Source organism: Harpia harpyja, chromosome 19 (genome assembly GCF_026419915.1).
Source record: "Harpia harpyja isolate bHarHar1 chromosome 19, bHarHar1 primary haplotype, whole genome shotgun sequence".
Taxonomy (NCBI): Eukaryota; Metazoa; Chordata; class Aves; order Accipitriformes; family Accipitridae; genus Harpia; species Harpia harpyja.
Window position 1 is genome coordinate 11,563,037 of NC_068958.1, and position 22,769 is coordinate 11,585,805.

A 22,769-nucleotide genomic window follows, 5' to 3' on the forward strand; every position below is an offset into this window, starting at 1 on the left:
TTCTACAACTTGTCCAAATTTTCAAAGCACATCATGTGCTGAGAGATACATAAGGAATTCCCTTACAGGTTTCACTTATTTAATGCACGAATTTGAAGTCACTGACAACTTCTACTCCTTACTTCCCAATTTTAATACATCTTAATTATATTAGCTCCTTGGCTGTCCCATCCACCTTCCAGGAACTTATCTGAGATAATCAATAACACAAAACATAACTGGGAAACGCTTCCTATTTAATTACCTTGACTAGGACACCCACATATCAGCCTAATGATTTACAGATGAGTTTAAGAATCATGCAGAGATTGCAATTTCCTTTAACAAATAAACCTATAATCACTTCTATCATATTTCTATGCCTAACAGATCTCAAAAATATACTGTATTCAGAAAAGTTTAAATTTTCTCCCTTATGCCTTTCTCCTGTTACTACATTGTTCTTAAACTTTTGGTTTTTTAAATACAAATTGCTGCTCAAAAATAGGATGGGCCCTTAGGAAAAGCAATTATCTTTCTTGACTGTTGAATTTTGTTACCTCATGAACTCAGAAAGGGCTCAAATTTTTAATTCTGAATTCCTCCCCCATCTCCCTCCACCTCTATACACATACACACTTGAGTTTGCCCAGGATTGCCCTGATCTTTGGAAAGTTGGCTTTTGGAAACATGGAGCTGCCCTATATTTACACCCTTGTCACATATGATCATCTGAAAATATTACCCTTCCATGAAGGGCTATCTATAAATTTAATTTTAAAAATACAATTATTTTACTTCTGAAGGAGCTTGACTCCTATGTCCACCCCAGCTAGCGCAAGGAGAGAATCCTACTGTCCCAAAGAATCAGATCTGCCTCAGAGTACTCTCTTCCATGTTATCTACAAATACAAACAAATCTTTGCATGTAGTAAATCCACATCTGCCACTGAGGTCATAACATCATTTAGTGATCAGCCTCCAAACAAGAAACCCAACAAGTTGACCCAAAGAGTGTCATCAGCAAAATTTACAAACCATAAGACAAAAAAAAAAAAAAAAAAAAAAAAGCTGTTGATACTACTAACTGAATTTCATACACACTGCAACATTAAAGACCCTAAATTAGTTATAAACAAAAAAAAGCTGGGCTAATAGAAATAGCAGCATGGAACTCCATATGGGCTGATTCGACTACCTGTCAATTATACTGCCCCACAAATCACAGTGTCAGCATAATTACTAAGCCCCAGTACACTAAGTGCGTTTTAAATCTAAACACACACTTCTCAGGTTAAACCTAAATAATCTGATAATGGGTATGTAGGCATGAAAAGCATCCTCTACATAGCTCTGCATATTAAAAAAATCAGAGAGAGAAAAAAGAGGCAGCATTCTAAGCATGAAAGCTTATGTCTACTAGACTTCTATTCAAAGTAGAAGTCTTCATCTCAGTCATAGGTATAAGCTTCCCACACAGTGATTAATTAAACTGTCTTGTTGCTCAAATGGGAGTTAGAAAGGATACAGCAGAACAAGCTTTAACTAGAACCGTTGAGTCAAAAGAACAGAAGGCAGTGGGAAACTCAAGAGTGGAATGCAATCCTGTTTGATGAACACATGCTCGCTGGTATCCCACACACTGCTGATATGGAAGTCACTGCAAAAACAATGGCAACTGACATAGCCCCTCGCAGTATTTCAGCCGCCTCTTTCCTTCCAAGTACTCACTCGCTGAACTACCTGCTTTTCCTAATGCAGGTGGTCCTGCGCTCCTGCATGTATGCTGCAGGGTCATGGCTCCAGTTTTGAAGAAGGAAAAGCAGCTTCTCTTTACTCTTGATAAAAAAAACCCAACAAACAAACCAATAAAAGATAACTCTAAGTTGGGAACACTCACTTCTAGGAACAATAAAACTGAAGTTATCACACACAAAAGATCCTGTTGTTTTATTTTGTTCTTCTAATTCTTCTATCCACCAGCCCAGATACTCCACATGACTTAATTACATCTTTCTCCACAAAAAGGGTTAGTATACTTTAAAAGTAGACTAGCCTAAGTTGGCAGGATCGTATTTCCTCATCTCCACAACTGCTACCTTTCAAGTTAGATAGCTATACAAAAAATAGAAGAACAAATTACACCCCAACCCCAGGAGCAACTGAAGAAAAAATGTTTTCCCCAAAGTAATTTTTTGCAGTTTTTGTTAATTCTAATGAGCCAAGCATATCAAAGAGATGCTGACATAATAGCACCTGTGTGACTCTAATAACAGACAGTTCTCTTTTCTCTGAATCAATAATAAACATAATCAATATCCCCATGGAGTCTGAACACACAGTAAGGTAGTAGAATAGAATCTGAAGCAAGATCTTGATCTTCTCATTACAAACATCAAGATATTTTCCATGCAAGCTAAACAGTGACTGTAACCTCAGTGCAGTGAACAGAAATCAGCTCTGTTAACTGAGGCAAATCATAATTACCCAATTAGATATGCTTCTTCTGTCAGTAAAAATTAATTTTCTCTCTCTGCTAAACTCTGTGTACCCTGACATAACTCTCAGGACACATAAAAGGAGAAAGGAAGGACAAATGGACTTATTCACTGTTAAGTATGCAGGGATCCTTCCACATAAAAGCTTCTAAGAACATGCATGGACTCTACCTTAAGAGGTGTTACAAGGCTGCATAGGCAGACCTCACTCAACTGTTTTATCTACCTGGGGGAAAAATGGCTATGTTCAGAGTAAGCATTACTTAATTCACCACTGAATTAAGTCTGCTAGTACATTTTATAATGCATAGTGCAGAACAACCTAACGCATACGAAAATAAAGCCAAGTCTTGCATGGGTCAGTTCAGTATTTTCCCTTAATTTGTCCACCTGGTTCAGAAAGATGATCTACTTATCACTAGCCAAAATCCTACTTCTCTGTCACATCCATCCCTCTGGACAGTAACATGGAAATTATGAAAAAATTTAACTGGGACATTGTACATTTGCACAGCAGAAATTGAAGAGGGAAGTGAATCAGCTCTCTTGTTAAAAATGAAGTAACTACCCATTCTTCTCTTCTCTACATACCACCAACTTAACTTGATAGCAACAAGTGTTAGAAACCTTATCTTGGGGAAAGCCCTCAACGCTGAGGACTCCCTCAGCCTGTCTCCCTCCTTTCTCCTTGTCTCCATACTCTCTAACCCCCCATAGTATGTTCTTATCTCCTAAGCCATTTAATAGTCAACATAAGCAATACATGTATCTTCTAATGTATCCAGGATACCTTTATTCCACCAATTAAACTTTATATGGCTTCTCTATTAACAATATCTTTATAATGACTACAGTATCTAAACATGACCTTACAACTACCTCAAGATGGTTAGTTTGGTACTCAGCTAAGGGAAGACAAATGCCTTCCTTCTGTGATTCACCCAAGAAGTTCCAGTGTTTCTACCTCGAACATAAAGCTAACCTTAACAACTGGCTCAGAGGAAGATGTATACAGTGGAGATGACTGAAGTTCACTGAAATGAATAGTGCAGCATCAAAACAGCTCAGCCCCATAAATGTCTCATCAGAGCATTCAATGATAAATCACTTTTATTACCCAGTCAAAAAACACTCCTCTAAAAGCAACAAAGCCATGTAACATGCTCTTTGGGACAATCAGCCAAGCAAGAATCATGTGTCATCTTTCACGTGAAAGATGACAGCGTATCATCGTAAGTCACTTTGTTTCAGTTATATCAATTAATAAAACTCTTCATTTGCAGGTCTCTTGGTAGCCAAAGTACTGCATGTTCCCCATTGCTAATAAAGACAGCAAGGGAACGCTCTCTTAGGTAACAGTCCATTTGTTACTTCAGAAAGTAAATTTTTGACAAATGAGTTAGGAAGCAGTACTACTGCAAGATGATTATCTAACATAAACAGGAAGCTTATCTAACCCAATGCGCAAAGAGTACGTGTCTTCCCCCATATGACAGGTACATTACATATTTCCCACAATTTTGCTGAGCACTACTTACTAGAAGTCTCTGCAGACCCTGCATAGGGAGGTGAAGAAAGGCTTCTCCTGAAAACATGCTCAGAGTTTTCTGTACCAAAAATCTTCAACGTATCTGAAATACAGAAACAAAAAGTTATACAAATATACACAAGGTACTCCCTAATAAAATAAATTTCATTGACAGCAAGGACCTCTCGCTATCCACTGTTAAAACTTATTAAAGGCTGTGTTAAAGGTTTTGAAACACCAATGTTAAACATTGTTTAAACCTGCTTCCTGCTTTTGATTTGATTAAAAAGAATTTTTCAGGTTCAGAGGCAAAATTAAACTCAATTTATTTTCCGAGATTTAGCTTCCATTCTGACACTTCAACCTGAAAGCCTACACATATCCAGCAATTCTTCTGCTAGTATCTAGAGTGCAGAATTTTCACAGCTGCTCCTATGAAGTCAACATGAGGAGCCACTTTTTTCCCCCCTTCGCCCTCCCCCATCGATATCATTAACAACACAGTAATAATTTCCTGTTAAAGCTAAGGACTATCCAAAGACTTCAAACCTGAAACTGATTTAAGACAATCCCTAACTACTCTAATCAAATAAAAATCCTCTGATCGATAGCACAATTATAAGAACATCACAAAGGACAGTTACTACATATTTCCAGAAACATTACCTATTTCCAGTGCTTCCGCAGCTTTTTCGAACTTTTCTCCACGATCTTCCTCTGATACGTTAGACACTTGTCTTTTTACTGCTTTGCTCGAACTTCCTCCAGATGTTACACTCGTCACAGAGATGAGCGGGATGGCTTGGCTCTGCTGCAAGGAGCAAGGTAAAAAGGCAAACATAAACCACACACCCATACATGTTAAACAGGACTGGACCTTGTATTGACCCCTGGGGTGCTTCTCTCATTTGCGGTGATCAATCAAAGATTATCAAAGGTGGCCTTGCAATGATATCTGCCAGCTCCCTCAGCATTCCTAGGTGCATCCCATCATGGCCCATGGACTCATGTATGTCCAGTTTGCTTAAGTATTCCCTGACCTGATCCTCTTCGACCAAGGGTACATCCTTTGGAGTGTTATAGGTAGAAGTGACTCAGTATCATTAACAAATGTCAGGACTGCTAAAACATACTGATGTATGTGCACATACACCACTCTGAAGTGATGCACTTCTTCAAATTTTTGAAATTTAAGCTTCCCCCCACAATTCCCCAGGCATCAGCATAGGCTGGATTTTATGGGCTGGTTATAACAAGCACCTTACCTCTCAAATACTGTTGTTATTAAATTAATATGTAACACTTGCTTTACGATCTCCTGAAAGAAGGAAAAACTCTCTGTGCCAAGTCACAGCCAGGCTGCACAGGAAGAGCAGATAAAATGTACCCCAAACTTACACAATTGAAGAGCTCAGTAGTCAGACCAAGGTAGTTGTGCAAAGCGAGGAATGTCACTCTCTGCAGCCTCACCATGATGATCTAGAAACAGGAAATCAACAAGCAATAGGAATGGATTTAGCATTCTCCCACACTTGTTCTTGCATTTAGATACAGTTATGTTCCAGACTACCTGAAGGCAGTTTATAAATACAGGCTGTACCCTAAGCTGAAATTCCTTTTTAGCACTTGATAAATTGAGGCAAAGATAAATTCAAGTGATTTACCAAAGACTTCACAATCATTTGATGGCGTAAGAATCCAAAGTCTTACTCCCAAACACCAAATAGCGCTTTTTGTTTTCTGTAAACATTAATAATAAACATGCCTTGAAATAAAAGCATTTGCTTCCATTTTTCCCCCCTCATTAAAAAAAAAATTATTCCAGCTTTCCCCATACAGAGCCTGTGCTACTGCTCTGCAAGCACTCTAAACTAACATAAGACATCACTGCTACCTGACCTTCCTCTGCCCTGGCAGCTTATTCCCACTGTTAAGCCGTCCTCTCTTTTTTTTAATCAGCTCTCAGGAAGCACATTAAATTGGTATAATGAGCTGTTCTCCTCAACCATCAGTACTAGGAGGTTCATGTGTCACTCATAAATCATCCAGATACCAGAACAGTTTGCAAGGACAAAAAGATTTAGAAGGGATAGTAAAACAAAAGGACAGACCAGAATGACTCATCAGGTCACGTGCACCCATTTGACTATTATACCTGTGGGACAGTGCACCACTTGGCAAACTCTCCAAACTGAAATCATTAATACACTAGTCCCTGCACTAACATCCACTTGCAGGATGTACAAGACATATTTGCAGTGCTCACTTGAAAACTGTCTAAGCTCCTGCAAAGCAAGGGAAGGAATACAAAGCACAGCTCTTTCCTCAGATGCTGACAATCACTTCTGAAGTGGAAATTCATGCCAGACTGAATTTTTTGAATTTTACAAAGCATCACCCCTCAACAAACAGCTTCTGATGGTACATCAGCCCTTTTTCAGAATATGTGACAGTCTTTTCCATACTCTAAGCCATTTTGAAGCCTTGTTGGTGCATAACCATGATGCAGAGCCCATGCCAGCATATTCTACTCCACCAGGACCAACAAGCTTACAGTGCAGATCAGGTGTGTGTGTGCCTGTGTGTGTGTCTGTGAATTATTTCTTCCTGTACATGATTAATGCTGAGATGATTAAGTCTAAGGCTCTAACTGCAAGAGTAATAGCAGAACTAGTCCAAATCTTGAAAAGAAGCTATACTCAACAGTTTCATATCTGCAAAAGGATGATGAGCTTGCCGAACTTCAAAATGTCTTCCTTGTAACTTTGAAATTAGAGTGATTTCTCCCCCACCCCCCAATTCTACTTAACAACAAAGCTTACCTGTACCACTCTAACAAGAGTTTCAGGATATTTCTGGAAGACATCTTGAAAAGCACTTGCTGGAAGTCGCAATATAGTGGATGGAATGGCTGCTCGGGCTGAAACCGTTTTATATGGAGCAGGGTGACCCTAACAGAAAGTTTCAGAGACACAAGGTTAATCCACCAATTATCTGACCTAATTCTTCCCAATCCCTTCCCAGATTTCTACTTTGATATTGTATATGCTTGACAGACATCATCCGACCACAAAAAAGCCTTGAACTTACACTCCATGACCTACAGGTGGTGTAATGAGGGCAGCATGACCAGGTGAATTCACACCAGCAATTTCACTAGCATTATACAGAGACAGAGGTAGAGAAACAAGAGCTATAAGAAGCTATATCAGGCTAAGGGGAACTGGCTAGTCTGTCAACTCTGTTACAGTTTTATTACAGACAAAGCCAGGCTTCAGAAGTATTTCAACTTCCCGCTATTCAAAACTGCAAAGAAAAGAGGTTTTGTTGATTTTATTATCTGTACTGATGACCAAGCTATTTGCTGCAATAGCAACCATAGACTCACATATTCAGCAAAAAATACAAACAAAACTGTATAGTAATTACATACATAATGAAATAAGACAAAAACCAGGCAGACTTCTTGTGTTTCAAGATATATATACATATCTTCATGTATATTCATATATATATGAAATATTCCAAATGACAAAGCCAAACAGCTTCTTTTTACTTGAGATAAACTGGGCCTCGACCAACCTGAGTTGCTCGAAGAACAGATGGAGAATTAACAAACCAATGAAAGATAAAACTGTAAGTGGATAGAATACAGAGATTTTTTTACACTGGACGGCAAGCCTTTGGTTTAGGCTTTTCCCCCTTGAATCAGAATAGATTTAAACAAAAATCTACTGCCAAACACTTGGATAAAAGACTCCAAGCAACACCCCTGTACCCCATTAGTAACTACTGCAAAGAATACCTGTAAGTCATGGATTCATTTACTAATACATGAAATACTGATTTATCCAATATTTCTAAGATAAAAGGAGTTCTTTCATGGTATGGAGCAGGAGCTAAGGAAGAAATGGAGTTTCTACTTTAACAGTCACCTTACAGCTTCTGAAGCTTTCATTCCTCCTGAGCAGCAGAAGGCAAATTTTTCCAAACACTAAACACACAGATGCTAAATGCTGATTACAAACAAAAAAACTTGCAAGTCTTCCAGAGCATCAGACAACTAAACACAATCACTGCAGAAGAATTTCTGCCTAAACAACACAGCAAAACCAGACAAGATACATTCTGCATAACTATAACCACTCTGGAAAATAAAGCTACAGCTCTGTCTGCCTTGCTGGTCTGGAAGTCACGATGAAGCAGATTCTAAAATTAAATTAAATTAATTGGAACCAATTTCCTAATTACACCAACTTCAGCTGACCTTTTTATAAAATCTGGTGATGATATTAATAGCTTTGATTTTCAAGTTCCTGAGGGATTTGAAATTTTAAACATCTCTTTGACCTACAATGCAAAGCTACCAGGTGTCTTCAGTTTTTCAGAGTTTCTTTTAATTAAGTAAATAAATTTAAAAATGACACTTCTGTGCTTTTGCTGTACCCAAAAATAAATGCAACATTCCTCTTTTACAGGCCAGTTTAAAGCCTGGCTTTAGACAAAGAAGTCATTTGGAATTCACAGAATCATAGAATGGTTTGGGTCGGAAGGGACCTTAAAAGATCACCTACTTCCAACGCCCCTGCCATGGGCAGGGACACCTTTCACTAGACCAGGTTGCTCAAAGCCCCATCCAACCTGGCCCTGAACACTCCCAGGGCTGTGGCACCCACAACTTCTCTGGGCAGCCTGTTCCAGTACCTCACCACCCTCACAGTAAAGAACTTCCTTACATCTCATCTAAATCTAACCTCTTTCAGTTTAAAGCCATTACCCCTTGTCCTATCACTGCATGCCCTTGTAAAAAGTCCTTCTCTGGCTTTCCGGTAGGCCCCTTTAGGTACTGGCAGGCTGCTATAAGGTCTCCCCAGAGCCTTCTCTTCTCCAGGCTGAACAACCCCAACTCTCTCAGCCTGTCTTCATAGGAGAGGTGCTCCAGCCCTCGATTGTCTTCATGGCCTTCCTCTGGACCCACTTGAGCAGGTCCATGTCCTTCTTATGTTGGGGGCCCCAGAGCTGAACACAGTACTACAGGTGGGGTCTCACAAGAGGGGAGTAGAAGGGGAGAATCCTCTCCCTCGACCTGCTGGTCATGCTTTTGATGCAGCCCAGGATACAGTTGTCTTTCTGGGCTGCAAACGCACATTTCCGGCTCACGTCCAGTTTTTCATCCACCAGTAACCCAAGTCCCTCTCCGCAGGGCTGCTTTCAATCTATTCTCCACCCAGCCTGTATTTGTGCTTAGGATTGCCTGTGGATGCATCTCATCAGGTCCCATGTATATAGTCTGCTTTTAAGTATGTACATTGCTATACTTGCCATCAACTGTATTTCGTACCCATCTCTACACCAAATACATAGTGAAAAACTAAGGAAATCTATTAAATCTTTAGTCATTGGACAAAGGATAAGCATTAAGTTTAATAGTGTTCCGTAACAGTTATTCAAAAGAGCAAAATAAGCACCGTGTATCACGTTTCTATGGTCTACATCCTACCCAGTAAAGTGTGATTTTTTTTTTTTTTTTCTGAACAGTGCTTGTTTGAGGATAGACTGATGCTGACAGTTTCTCAGAAAAGCAGTTTTAGGATAATAATGCAGCAGCCTTTTTCTCCAAAGAACAGCCCACCCCTCCCGTTTTTCAGCATATAATTTTTTCTTTTCAAAATCTCTGCATGAGAGCAGGCTGCTTTTGAAAGGGTCAACCAACACATCTAACTGGTTTGGAACATGCTAAAAGCTGTCAGAGGAACACGAAGAGGAAATGCTTCTGTAATTGTCAGCTCTCTCAAATATAATGTAATCAGCAGCACACGGAGAATACCATGTTTAAATTATACTATTTTACAATCACACACTGAGGTCACAAGAAACAGTTAAGTTATAATCAGTAATGAACTAGGGCTTTTTCAACAGAGAACTTTTTGTTCTCAACATGGATAACTATTTACTTCTGACTTGTTTTAAGAGCTGCGGAGTAATTAAATATTGTAGGTGGCAAATGTCACAGCTAAAGCCGTAGTTGGATCCAGACGACAGCTAGTGGCCAGATCCAAATGAATTTGGTTAAGAAATCTGATACAAGAGACACAGGTGCCTTACATTCTCCCACCTGGAGTGGTAACTTCTTTTTGTACCCCAAAATCTGGCATATTCTCCCTATTCCCATTGCTTGGATTTTGTCTTCCTCCAATCCTACCTGCCATCCTCCACACTATAGCAACACTGCTGCAACCCAAAGTTCTTGCAGCAATCAATTGCTTCTTTATAAACTCATCTATCTTGTCCACTGCCATTTAAACAGACTTGAGCCCTGCAGGCTCACCTTTATCCAAGTGTTTTTTCAGCTTCTTTTAATCCTCAGACTTTCACTTTTCTCCCCTCGGTCACTGGCAATTGATTAATATTCCTCCCAGTCTCTTCTTTTTCATTCCAACTATGCCACCTGCTCGCAGTTTTCTAAATACCATCTCCCCATGGAGGACAAAAGAAGAGCAAAACCCAAAGCTCTAGCAATCAGCACCAAATGCCATCTCTATTTGTCCCATTTAACTCTGAATGAAAATTCACTGGTCACGAAAAAGATCTGACTGCACATATGGGTTGAGTGAGCACTCAGCAACAGCTTCTGAAAACACTCGCATGGACATCAACAATGTTCAGTTCAGAGACTTCTTTAACATTTGAGGCAGTATCAGTTCAGAGTCAGATTAACTACAACACAGAATTGTTCCAAAATGCCAGGAAAGGGCTAGCATCTACTTGGATTCAAAAGCTTCCAGTTTCTCCTTGAAGTTTTGAGAAAGCAGCATTTAGCTGTTCTCAGAATAAGTGAAATACAGAACAAGTCTCTTATGTCACAGCTGGTATCTTTGTATTTAGTAGATCTAAGGGGACTTTTCAATTTTAAAAATTAGAAAATTACATTAGAAAGTACCTCTTGTGTGACCTTTCTTTTAGATCCAACAACAAGACGTCACCAATTTTTGCAGCAACCTCCATTTTCTTGCACATCTCTCAACCTAGTGGGGGGCTGGCTGACGTCATGCGTTACAAAATCAGTCAAGGGAATCACAAATTCAGCTCAGACAACTCAAATCCTCTCTAAATACATTCTTTCTTCATGTCAGATCCATGTGTTTGGTGGTACAGTGAAACTTAATTAAGGTTATGGTATCTGCAGGAAGTTCTAAGACTCATTCACTAATTTGGAATGCCACTGAGAAGTCTCCTCTATTTTGGTCAATGCTACTTTCTCTCTCCTTGCCCATTGTCATGCTACTGCTATACCTAAAGTCAGCAAAGAGCATAAGGAAGAGGAAAAACAGAAATGAAACAACCAGTTCACAAAGCTGGGAAACAACGGAGAAAAGATAGAGTTGCAAAAATAAATGAGAACAAGTTACTTAAGCAAAAAAAATTTGCAAGGTTTTTGGTTATATACTCTTCTGCATGCCAATAACTCTTTTCAACACACTTTCAATAATTTTTATTTCCTGATTTACCAGTGGTATAACTAATGAGAAAGAGAAAAAAAAAAAAAAAGATAGAATGAGAATTAACCCCCCCCCCCCAAACAACCAGAAAACCCCACCACAACAAAAAAAACCCACCACAAAATGAATGGCAACCACCCTTTAAAAAAAAAAAACAAACCCACAGAAAACAAAAAACCAAAAAAACCCAAACCACCACAAACCATTGTCATACCAGAAGGATTTCTTCTTGTTTATTCAAAAAGAATATAGGAAAAGAACATGACTAGTATTCTTGTTCCTATACGATGGTCCTGCTCTTTAGAATATTATCATTAAGGAAATTTACTAGTGGAAGTAACAAGGGCAAAGATACCTCTAAATCTGCTATTAATATGGATTTGACAGCACGAACTAGACTTGTACAGTCCAAATTATTCACGTGCCATTACTTTCTACATAAGAAAGCGTGACCAAGCTTAAAAATTGTTTATCACTTTCAATAGGTTTTATGGAAATTATATATACATATATATAGATATATGCTTGCATCTAAAAGTGGCAAAGAACACTTAACAGAATCATTAAAACTACTTACACATAGAATAATAGTACTTTTTAATGAAAGGAGACAGCCAAGCACAAGAGAAACATGATACAAGGTCAAATATACACAACTTATTGATTAGATTATCTGCATCCTCTCAACTATCAAAAATCCTTCAAGTAAGCACTTTAAGTGCTTGCGTATTATTGAAAACAATGAATTCACCACCTTCAATTTAGGTATTCCTAAACTGATGCACTGTGACAATTTCAGCAAAACCATCACTGTAATTCCAGTTGAAACAAAATCCACACCACTAATTTGTGCAATAAATATGACCAGCTAGCATTTAGCTCATCTTGTTGCCTGCCAAAGAGCACAACCTTCTAATGGTTACCAGCAACATTAACATATTAGGAAAAAATTAAATCCATCAACTGGTTTCGCAGTATAATTACAGTAATAACAACTGCCAGATTTACTTTCATTAGGCTAAATAAAAATAAATTCGGTCAGTAACAAATCAAGCAGTGCGAAAGCCTGGACTTTCGGGCCCTAACCTGATCCTCCTCCTGACTGCTTTATGACCTTGAGCAAATCAAACCGTGCCTCAGTTTTCCAGCCATAAAAGAATAATTCAAATCCTACTGCTTATCAGAAATAGCCAGTGTTACGCTGTCAAGCATACATGTTTCACAACCAACTTACATACCACAGCACTAAGTTTACAGCTGTGAAGGCCTGGAAGGAGGAAAAGAATTGGTCAAAGAAACATTTTCCATTCTGATTCTTTCCTAGCAATATTCAAAGTCTACTTCCCCCAACAAGCTCTGTGACATTGTCGTGGTTTAACCCCAGCCAGCAACTAAACACCACGCAGCCGCTCACTCACTCCCCCCCACCCAGTGGGATGGGGGAGAAAATCAGGAAAAGAAGCAAAACCCGTGGGTTGAGATAAGAACGGTTTAATAGAACAGAAAAGAAGAAACTAATAATGATAATGATAACACTAATAAAATGACAACAGTAATAATGAAAGGATTGGAATGTACAAATGATGCGCAGTGCAATTGCTCACCACACGCCGACCGACACCCAGCTAGTCCCCCAAGCGGCGATCTCCCCCCCCCGCCCCTTCCCCGTTCCTATACTAGATGTGATGTCACATGGTATGGAATACACCGTTGGCCAGTTTGGGTCAGGTGCCCTGGCTCTGTCCTGTGCCAACTTCTTGTGCCCCTCCAGCTTTCTCACTGGCTGGGCATGAGAAGCTGAAAAATCCTTGACATTAGTCTAAACACTACTGAGCAACAACTGAAAACATCAGTGTGTTATCAACATTCTTCTCATACTGAACTCAAAACATAGCACTGTACCAGCTACTAGGAAGACAATTAACTCTATCCCAGCTGAAACCAGGACAGACATAAAGCAGCACTGCAGAAAACCTGCACATGCGAGAACTTACCGTGATAACATCAAGAATGCTGAGAAGGCTGTGGACGCTGTCTCCTGCCAGCACCTCCTTAACAACCACTTCTGTTCCATCCTGCAAATGTAGGATAGATTACTGCAGGCTCATAGTTGCATATTTGGCATATATGGAGCATTTCAGAAAGCTTAACTTGCTCTTATTCTCCCAGATACTCTGAGCAGCCCTAAAAGAAATGGTCCCCCATTATAACTTGGATGCTTGTTTTCTCTCTGCTCTGATGGAAATGTGCTAATTCAAACCACCATAAGTTTCAAACCACCAAAAAAATTGATAAATTAAAAGAAACTAAAAGCCAGTTTTGTCTAGGAAGAGATGTGAACTGCATGTCTTTGCTATGTAACAACCAAAAAAAAAAAAAAAAAAAGCTTCCTTCACTCTGAGACAGAATTAGCTCCCTTTATCGAGGGATTACATGTCAAGAGAGAGTACAAAACAAAGAACAGCAAAGTACAAACCTATACAGAAATCAGCAAATTTGAGATAATTTACAAACATAAACCCCCTGCATTTTCAGCCATCACAAAACTGTTCACATGTTAAAGCTAAACTCAAAGTTCAGTCAGGAAGAAGGAAAAAAAAAAAAAAATCTGAATTGGCAGAAGGGATCACAAGGGCTAGCACTTCACATTTTAAGACTCACCCATAAAACAAGCCTTCATTTCTTTCCCCTGTCTGCCCAAAAGTGAATCTGAATCTTCAACCTCCCAGGCAAACCTGCTAACTACCACATTAGAATATTGTGGAGTGAAGTGTACTTGGTCTCTCCTGCTCTGTATACTTAACTATTTTATATAACTACTATCCAAAAGGAGAATGTTTCCAGTGCTATGCAAAGCCCGTCTTGCACCCTGTCCTCCCTCAATAACTATGCAACCAAAGTACATGAGGACATTTCAGAATGCCTTATCACCATTGCGTTTCGCTCTCTCATCCAAGACATGGGGGAATCACAGATGAAAACCTTGATCTTTACAAATATCGTGGTCCTGAAAGGTTGGAAGTAATCCTTTCTAAATCACTATGATTCAAATGTCTAAGTTTAATCAATGCGTAATGATTCATGCCAACCTATATGCTGTGCCAACAGATTTATCTCAAGAACCGCAGATCAGTTTATTCTTACACTTTCTTGAATGCAAACTTCCAGCTTGCCATCCTGCACAACGTAGATGCTGTTATCCAGCTGCCCAGGACGAAAGATGTATTCACCTTCATGCAATTGCACAAAAAACATGTGCTTGCACAGTTCCAGGAAGAGAGGTTTCTCAAAGTGGCCAAGGACCCTGCAGGAAAGAAATGCAAAGGTAAATCTAAAATCACCACTGCCCCTGGCAAATCCTTCCTAAACTAGCAAAGTCCCCAGGCACGAACAGCAGAGGAACCCCAGAGTCAGTTGTTGCATGGCAGTCCAACAGCATGGCAGAAAGAGCAGAACTCGCCAAGACAGAAGTGCCAAAGTACTGTGAAATGCTGAAAACTGTAAATACTGGAGTTCCCTTTTGAGCAGCACTCTGAGCAACGCCAGCAGGCTTAGAAGGAATTAAATCCAGTCTTCCTCAAACAATCACCAGCATGGCTTTTGAAGGGGAAGATATATAAAAACCTGCAAGATTCACACATTGCATGAGAATAGTTACTCTATGGAAATTTCCCTTTTAGTATAGCTACCCTGACCACCTAACAGGAACACATGAGAAATACTGAAAACAAAGGGAAAAATTCCTGTCATCTGCATGTACCTGTAAGTTTGGAATATTCCATCCTCTTCAGGTAATGCACAACTGGACTCCTTCGATACTGAAACTAGTCAGTCACTACCAGGCAGACAGAAATACATGGCTTAAACCTGAGCCTTCTGTGCACAGCACCAAAAGGGCCCTCCACATAGCTCCATTAGATCACATTTAACAGGATCAATCAATCAAATTGTACTGCAACATCAATTAGTCATAGGAGATCATAATTCCACAGCAGAAAGTTTAGATGACTTAAATAGCAGGTTTATTAGAGTATATGACCTTCATGACTACATTATATCATAATTGGGAGAAAAATGAACATACACAAAACCAAAATTACGGATCGGAAGATCTCATCCTCTTTGCTGTCTTAGCAAATTTAACCCTTGCTGAACAGGCACAAAGACCATCCCTTCTTCTTAACCTGCCAAAGAGCTGTGGGGATTAAGTTAACTTTGATTCCATTTGCAACTTTTTATCCAGAGAATTAAAAGATTCTGCAGTTCAGAGAGTTATCAATATGGTATCCAATTAACATTTACCAATTTTGATGCTTTTCTGTACCAAAAAATTGTCTGATATAGTCTAAAGGGAATTTTTAAAACACACTAACAGAAATCTGTTCATGTTAGAAGAGCTTTATTATTACTACCCCTGAATTTAGGCCACTAATCTACGTCTTTTTTTTTTTCCCCCCTCTCTTTTTTTTTTTTTTCTCCTAAAAATGCACTCAACTATTTTCTTAACGTTTCTAGAAAGTTAGAAGTCATTTATTCTTTCCTCGCGGTCAGGTGAATTTTCAGTCAACTGCTTAAAGACTCAAAGACTCTGACCATGCAGTGATAAAATTTAAGACTTGACACAAACTGCCAAATATTTAGATCACTTGAACATCTGTCAAAACCAAAATCCAAACTTATATTTCCGTTTAACATTACCTAACATTTTTAAGCATGTATAGGACTTCCGATGGCAAATGGGAATTCTTTACATCAAATTCAGTTAGATCTGCCTCTAGCAAAGAGGGAGGTGGTTCTTTCGGCTGCAGAGTTGGACATTCCTTCTTAATACGCAGAATCCTACAAAGAAAAACACAAGTCAGAAAGTTCAGGAAGTCTCCTCATTTGTCTTAAGTATGGGCTGTATACTGACACCATAGGTTGACTGCAATACTAAATGCACACCATGCCAAGTTACACATTATCAATTAGATAAAACAGTAGCATTCCACCCTCCTGGCCTTTCCTCAGCAAAACTACAGACAGTGCTATGTACATAAACCATTCAATTTCAGCAAACTTCCCAGCAAAATGCTAGACTGATGCATAGCTGACAGGACTGTGAAAAAACAGCAGCTATGGAAAAGTGCTAGGCTAGGGACAGATTCCATACCACAAACAAAAAACCACAAAACCAGCCTCCATGACATGAATTTTCCCCTTCTCAAAAGCCCAAGTACCTTTTGGCCAAAGATAAAACTTTTGCCCGCTTCCGCATCCTTTGGCGAGGCACAGTGTTCCCAACCAGAGAGTTTGGAAGAGTTGTAACCTAGGAGGAAATAATGAAAACAAAAACATTTACTAAAAACCAAAACAAACAAAAAAACCAACCACTAGTTCCAACCCTGCAAAGCCTCCAACTCATTTACCAAGTCATTAGAACATGAGCAGAGTGAAGCACTCATATAAGACCTTGGAAGATTGGAACAACATCTACTCCAGGATCACTTTCTTCCTAGAAAGCAAGTGGAACATACTTTGATTTTAATAAGCAACTACTACAGTGGTAATGGATGGTAGAGGGAAAAAAACCCTTAGCTACACAGTTGTCACTCGGCAACACTCAACATCAGGCAGACAAGTAAGATTTAAAGCTCCAGTACTCCTATGGCAGCCTGTGATGCTGACAAACTAGGGCCTGGTTCATTTTTGAGCTGGTGACAAACAGCACCATAGACATGCAGCAAGGCTTGTACTTGGTTTTAGTAGTTACTAAGTGCCACCTTCTGGAGAAATGCAACAACTGCAAGACCAAGAAAACACTACTTTCAAAATGTTACTAGTTCTCCATTTGTTTCTCAAAGAGTCAAATCCCAGGAAAAAGTTTCCCTCACAAAAGAAATCTTTAATTAGTTTGGAGGGTCCTTTTTTTTTTTTTTTTTAAAGTAGAATCTTGGTATTTTATCAAAAATACATGAAGTACAACGAACAGCAGTTAGTTTGTAATATTCTATGTCTTACTCGGGAATAAAAGCAAAAAGCAAGGTCTAAAACCCCAAACCAAAAACTATCTGAAATGATTTTACCATGTGGAATTCTAAGCATTCTTTACTTATGTGTGTTACATATAAACACCTACATTAAAGAATATTAAAATTATGAAGTTGCTGGCAACACACACAGTTTCCTTTCATCGAGGGCTTTTTCGGCCAAGTTCTACGTAAAGGCTGATCTGCAACGCAAAAGCAAGGTTCAGGGAGTAATCTCCCTCCACAATGAAACAGAGCTCTAAACCAGCACAGTGTCTGATTAAGTCCAAGTATTTGAATTCACCTCAACAAAGTTTAGCAGTGTGTGAGGCAGAAGGCTGTAGTAGTTCACAAAAGAAAGTGTTCCTCAACAAGCAGTCACTAACAAAGCAAGGTTACTTACCTGTACCTTATTTTTCTACAGATGTTGGTTTTCAGTGCCCTGATGATGTGAGTGCACACCTGGACTCGAGCAGGTTACCCCACAGGGCACAGCGAGGACCATCCTCAGCCACGCTCTGCCTTTGGTCCCAAAAGGGGTCAGTACCATTCCTGCCTCACAGCTCCCCTGGGTCAGTGAGCCCGCCAGACCTACACCCTGGTTCTGACTCTACAGGACAGAGGACAGGGAGCACTTACTGCAGTCAGAATTAAATAGCCTTTTTCCTTCACTAACCATTTGTATTTATCATCATTCATTCCACAGATGACTACAAGCAAGCAATAAACATTTGTTACTCTGAAAAGGAGTCAGAGTCCCCATCTGAGTAAGAGGCAGCTTTCCAAAGTCAGGCTTTATCAATAGCATCATATATACTAAAACTGCACATGGAGGGCCAAGAAGCTGCTACATAAATTTTGGTATGGGAAGTGTTGAGTAAGGAAGTCACCTCAACCTCCAGGACCTATTGCACAAGCTTGTAACAAAACCAAATGCAAAATCTCTGCGCTGACATAGCCGCTCATGACACCTCTGAAAAGATGAGTTCTTTTGACCATAGTGGCACTGTTAATCAGAAAAAAAATGAATCTCACATTCTGCATACACTAAGTAGCTTTAAGGGATGCATGTATTTTGAGGAGAAAGACAGGAAGATTAATCTTTTCAGTTAAATGAAATCCAGGCAATCAGTGCTGAACACCTAGCCTACCTGCTAAGATTAACCTAATCCATTAAAGGAAATGTCTATCTCCAGATTTCCTCAAGCCTTCTTGTGCAATTTCCCAAGAAAAGCCACTTGCAAAGGTAAAAGTAAAAAAGAAACAAACAAACAAAAAAAAAAGGAAGAAAATATCAAACAGGCAGTCATAGCCTTGAAGGATTTAACTAACTGATGCAGAAACAGATTCCTGACTGATGGAAAATTATTGAGGAGACCTTTCAGAATAATAGGACAGGAACAAGGAACAACATCAGGACAGAAACCTGAGGGCACAGGTGGTATTCCTTGTGACAATCCAAGGCAAAGAGGTCAATCTTGGGATAAACCCCTCTTGAACAGTCTCTAATGAGAGAGTTTGTCAAGTCTTATTTGCAACTGAGGACAAGAAAACAAAGGCTCATATGCTGAAATGCTTAGTGTGCTTCACGGGTAGCCTGCAGAAAGGCAAATTCTAGTATCTGCTCTGCAGATAGAGTCACATGGGAAAGAAGGTGTCAGCTCTGAATGTAATGGCAGTACTGGAAGCCATTATCTGACAAGGACAATCCTGAATATAGACACTGAATATCTTGAATATAATCCTAATTACTGAGAAAGACAGATTACTATAGGTATTTAAACAACCATCAACTCCAGAGAGGAGTTAGATATTCATTGATTTATTACTACCCTCATTGTCTGCAAATATTCTTGAAAGAGGTAAGGTTTGGCCAGAAAGAGAAGCTATTGCTGTTCTATCAGCAGCAATTCAGGCAGAATTCTAGGAGTTCTGAAACATCCTCAAAATTCCAGTGAAATTTGATAGGTTGAAGGCCCAGAGCCGGGCTAAGCAAGTGAAGTATTGTAGTTTACAACACCTCCTGAACTGGATTTTAATCCTTACTTCCCTCCCACCATGCCAGATGCACTCACCTTTCTCATGATCTTCCGCCCATAGAACATCACTTTGTCTCTCTTGCGAAATCTGTACTGAGGCACATGTGGCTGAAGTTGTTCTGAAACAGAGAGGCATCACATCAGAATCCATCTGCAGCTCTGTGCTAAGGGAAAGAAAACTGAGCACAGGTGGTCAATTTTGCTACCTCTGTAACAGCTGTGCCTCCTGTCTACTAAGCAGCAAGCTCTTGTGGCCAGCATTTGGAATTTAAACCAGCACAAGATACTCATTATCCAACGCCAGTTAGCCAAGCCAGACTAGGGAAGAGCTGGCTTGAGGCTCTACCTAATCACCGGAGGAGATGAAAAGGCTCTCTAAACAGATATAAGGATCAGATAATTTTAATCTCACAAAGGAAACCTCTAATTCATCCGTTTCTCATTACTGTAACAGCAAAATCACAGCAGGGTTGAAATTATTTGCATGCCAACTGATACTAAGGCTACCATACACTAGAGAAATAAAAACCTCCAGCATCCTGCACATGACAGTTCTGAATTCTATGTTCAGACCTGAGTAAGTGAATCAACACAAGTTCTTCATCCTTTTAAAGCTGTTTTCCTGCAAGAACCACTATCTTCACAGCAAGCATTTATTACGAATCAGCATAGAATCTACCACATATTATTACAAAAATACTGAAAACAGCTGAGAAAACTGTTTTTAAAACATACATAGTCATTGAGTACTTACTAGATTGTTTCACTCTTCTGTAAACAACAAACACAACAATTGCTATAAGTAGTAATGCAACTGCAGCTCCAATTGCAATTCCAGTCAGCTGTGAGAGGAATTCAGAGGGGAAAGAAGTTAGTCACTTCTAAAGTTGAAAATTATTAAGTACTTTTTGGAGGGCTGAAGAACACTTACCTCAGTAAGATGTCTAAAAGTCAAGCACGTTCATAAATACTTCATTTTTTAGTTTAAACTTCTTGCATGTGTGATGTTTTAACTACATCAGTATCTCACTCATAAGCTCACATGCAAAATATTCAGCATTTTCCCCCCAATGATCTGTGAGTTGATCAACTCAATGTACATGGGATGAAATAACAGTAATTAATTCCTGCCTCATGCACAGCAACAGCAAAGAAACACTCAGACTTTGACTGTGACTTAGTAGAGTTCTTAGAACTTACAAGAAGCTACACGCTATTTACGCACAGACAGTCTTTTATCCAGCTGATTAAAGCTATACATTACCATAGTAGTCTGTATTCTGTCTTCTACAAACTGAAGAATTCGCGTTCCACCTGCTGGTAGCACAGCCTAGCACCAAAATGAAGGTGAAATTAATTTCCCACAACTGGCAAAAAGCCTCCATAAGAACATCTTAATGCCTGGTCTGGCACATACAATGCAACTTGATTGTATTTTCCAACATCTTTCTTTCAACTACAGCCCACTTTGCAAACACAAGACATTCAGTGTAGAAGGGTCATTAGTGGAGTTTTGCATTGATGTCAGTTCAACGCATTCCTAAATAGTCATAAAACAGGGTCAAACAGTGAGGTGATAACTTTTTTTGATGATTTTATGTTATTCAGAGCAACAAGGATGAGAACTGAACGTAAAGGACTTTATGAGACTGAGAAAAGTCATAAACTAGCAGATTAAATTCATCATAAAAAGAAAATTATGCACACTGGGAGAAGCTCTAACCTCAGGTATACTGTCCTGGGACCTGTGCCAAGTATTGTTATTCAGGAAAAAAATCCAGCAGTTAAAGCAGTCTCACAAATGCCAGCTCAAAACTTACCAGAACAGGGGGAAAAAAAGCAAACCAAATATTAGGAAAAAGGAGGAAACAAACCAAGTAAAAGGACAGATGTGTCCCCCTGTAAGTCTTGAATGTTCAAGCACTTGTAAGGTTAAGTACTGCATGCAGTTCTGGTCCCAGTTTTTGCCCTTGGTTCCAGATCTGGATGACCTCTTAATTTAGCTTTGCCACCAAGAGAAAAACGAAGTGCATGCCAAGAGTCGCCAAACTAGTCTCTCTCATGAAATTCGTTCCGGTTCTACAGCACAAATAAAACTCCTTGCCTGACCAGTCAATGCAGACAAATCGCTGTCTTCAGTTTGTCTCCTTAGGTTGCTTTAGCACAGCATATCAACAATTTATCTTCCCAACATGAGTCAAACTAACTCTATCACTACTATTATCAGACTATTATTAGTAGGATTGTAGTGGAAAGTCAAAAGAATTAAAAAAAAAAAAGGTTGAAAATTTGTTAGAAACAAATACAACACATGCTGGTAAAACACAGCGAATTCTTGGTCCAAGTCTATTGTGGTCACTTAATCTATTTCCCCTTCACAGTGACAGGGACACGCACAGTTCTGCTACTGTCCAGGCCTGTATGATCTCAAATAACATCTAAAATAGTAGTTGCCAACTGACAGTCACATTGCTGCTACACAAGGAGAAGAAACAAATTCATGACCAACACACACACGCACAGACTGAGCCCTCGTGCCTCAATACAGAAAAACAACGAGGGAAAGAAGGAATTCAGACGTCCAAGAAAAAATGAGAGGTTCTTGCAGTGTTTCTCACAAACACTGGTGAAAACATGATATTCCCCCCACGTACTCAGCAGGGTATCTTTTCAAGCACTGACAATCCTTCCAGAAAAGCTGGGAAGCAAGCAGACAGGTTGCAACCATACAGACACTTGAGACATGTAAGCAGTTATTGTCACATGACAGCACCTGAGAGAGGTATGAGGTCACGGTTAAGTCAGCAGTTCTACAGGGCCCTCCCATCAGCCCAAGCCTGTAGGACCTCTCTTAGGAGGGCAATAGCCAGCACTGAAATTCAAGGACTTCACACGTGCCTTACACAGCCTCAAACAATTCTCGGACACAAAAGACATGTGGAACAAGCCTGAAAAGACCCTCACTTTGTTAGAAAATGGAGCAGTGATAAAGGAAGACTGAGCCTCACAGAGTGCTTTAGTCTTAGAGAAAAAAGGTCCTTGTGTGTTTTAAAACAAGTGTCTCACCAGGAGATAATGGTAGAGCAGTGGGTTATAAATGATGTATTTTGTTCACTTCGCCTTGATAATGGCACAAGGGAAAAAAAGTTCATCGCTCCCTTATCAAAATACTGTGACATTTCTCCTTCAACTGTAAAATTTCCTATCACATTCCTCTG

General features: G+C 39.5%; 1 protein-coding gene across 4 annotated transcripts in view; it reads right to left on the bottom strand.

The window, feature by feature from the left end:
- The window catches only part of PNPLA7 (patatin like phospholipase domain containing 7), a 134,000-nt gene that overhangs the window by 109,080 nt on the left and 2,151 nt on the right, over positions 1–22,769 (bottom strand). For 2 of the 4 annotated variants that reach the window (XM_052814281.1, XM_052814280.1), the window contains exons 3-13: positions 20,816–20,881; positions 20,306–20,393; positions 19,588–19,670; positions 16,724–16,812; positions 16,203–16,343; positions 14,649–14,808; positions 13,499–13,579; positions 6,828–6,956; positions 5,404–5,484; positions 4,672–4,816; positions 4,016–4,108 (exon numbers count right to left, since the gene is read on the bottom strand). In XM_052814281.1, coding sequence (XP_052670241.1) covers positions 4,016–4,108; positions 4,672–4,816; positions 5,404–5,484; positions 6,828–6,956; positions 13,499–13,579; positions 14,649–14,808; positions 16,203–16,343; positions 16,724–16,812; positions 19,588–19,670; positions 20,306–20,393; positions 20,816–20,881 — 1,156 coding nt within the window. Of the gene's footprint in view, positions 1–4,015; positions 4,109–4,671; positions 4,817–5,403; positions 5,485–6,827; positions 6,957–13,498; positions 13,580–14,648; positions 14,809–16,202; positions 16,344–16,723; positions 16,813–17,915; positions 18,123–19,587; positions 19,671–20,305; positions 20,394–20,815; positions 20,882–22,769 lie in introns of those variants that run through there. The other 2 variants (XM_052814282.1, XM_052814283.1) reach the window with 2 other exon arrangements.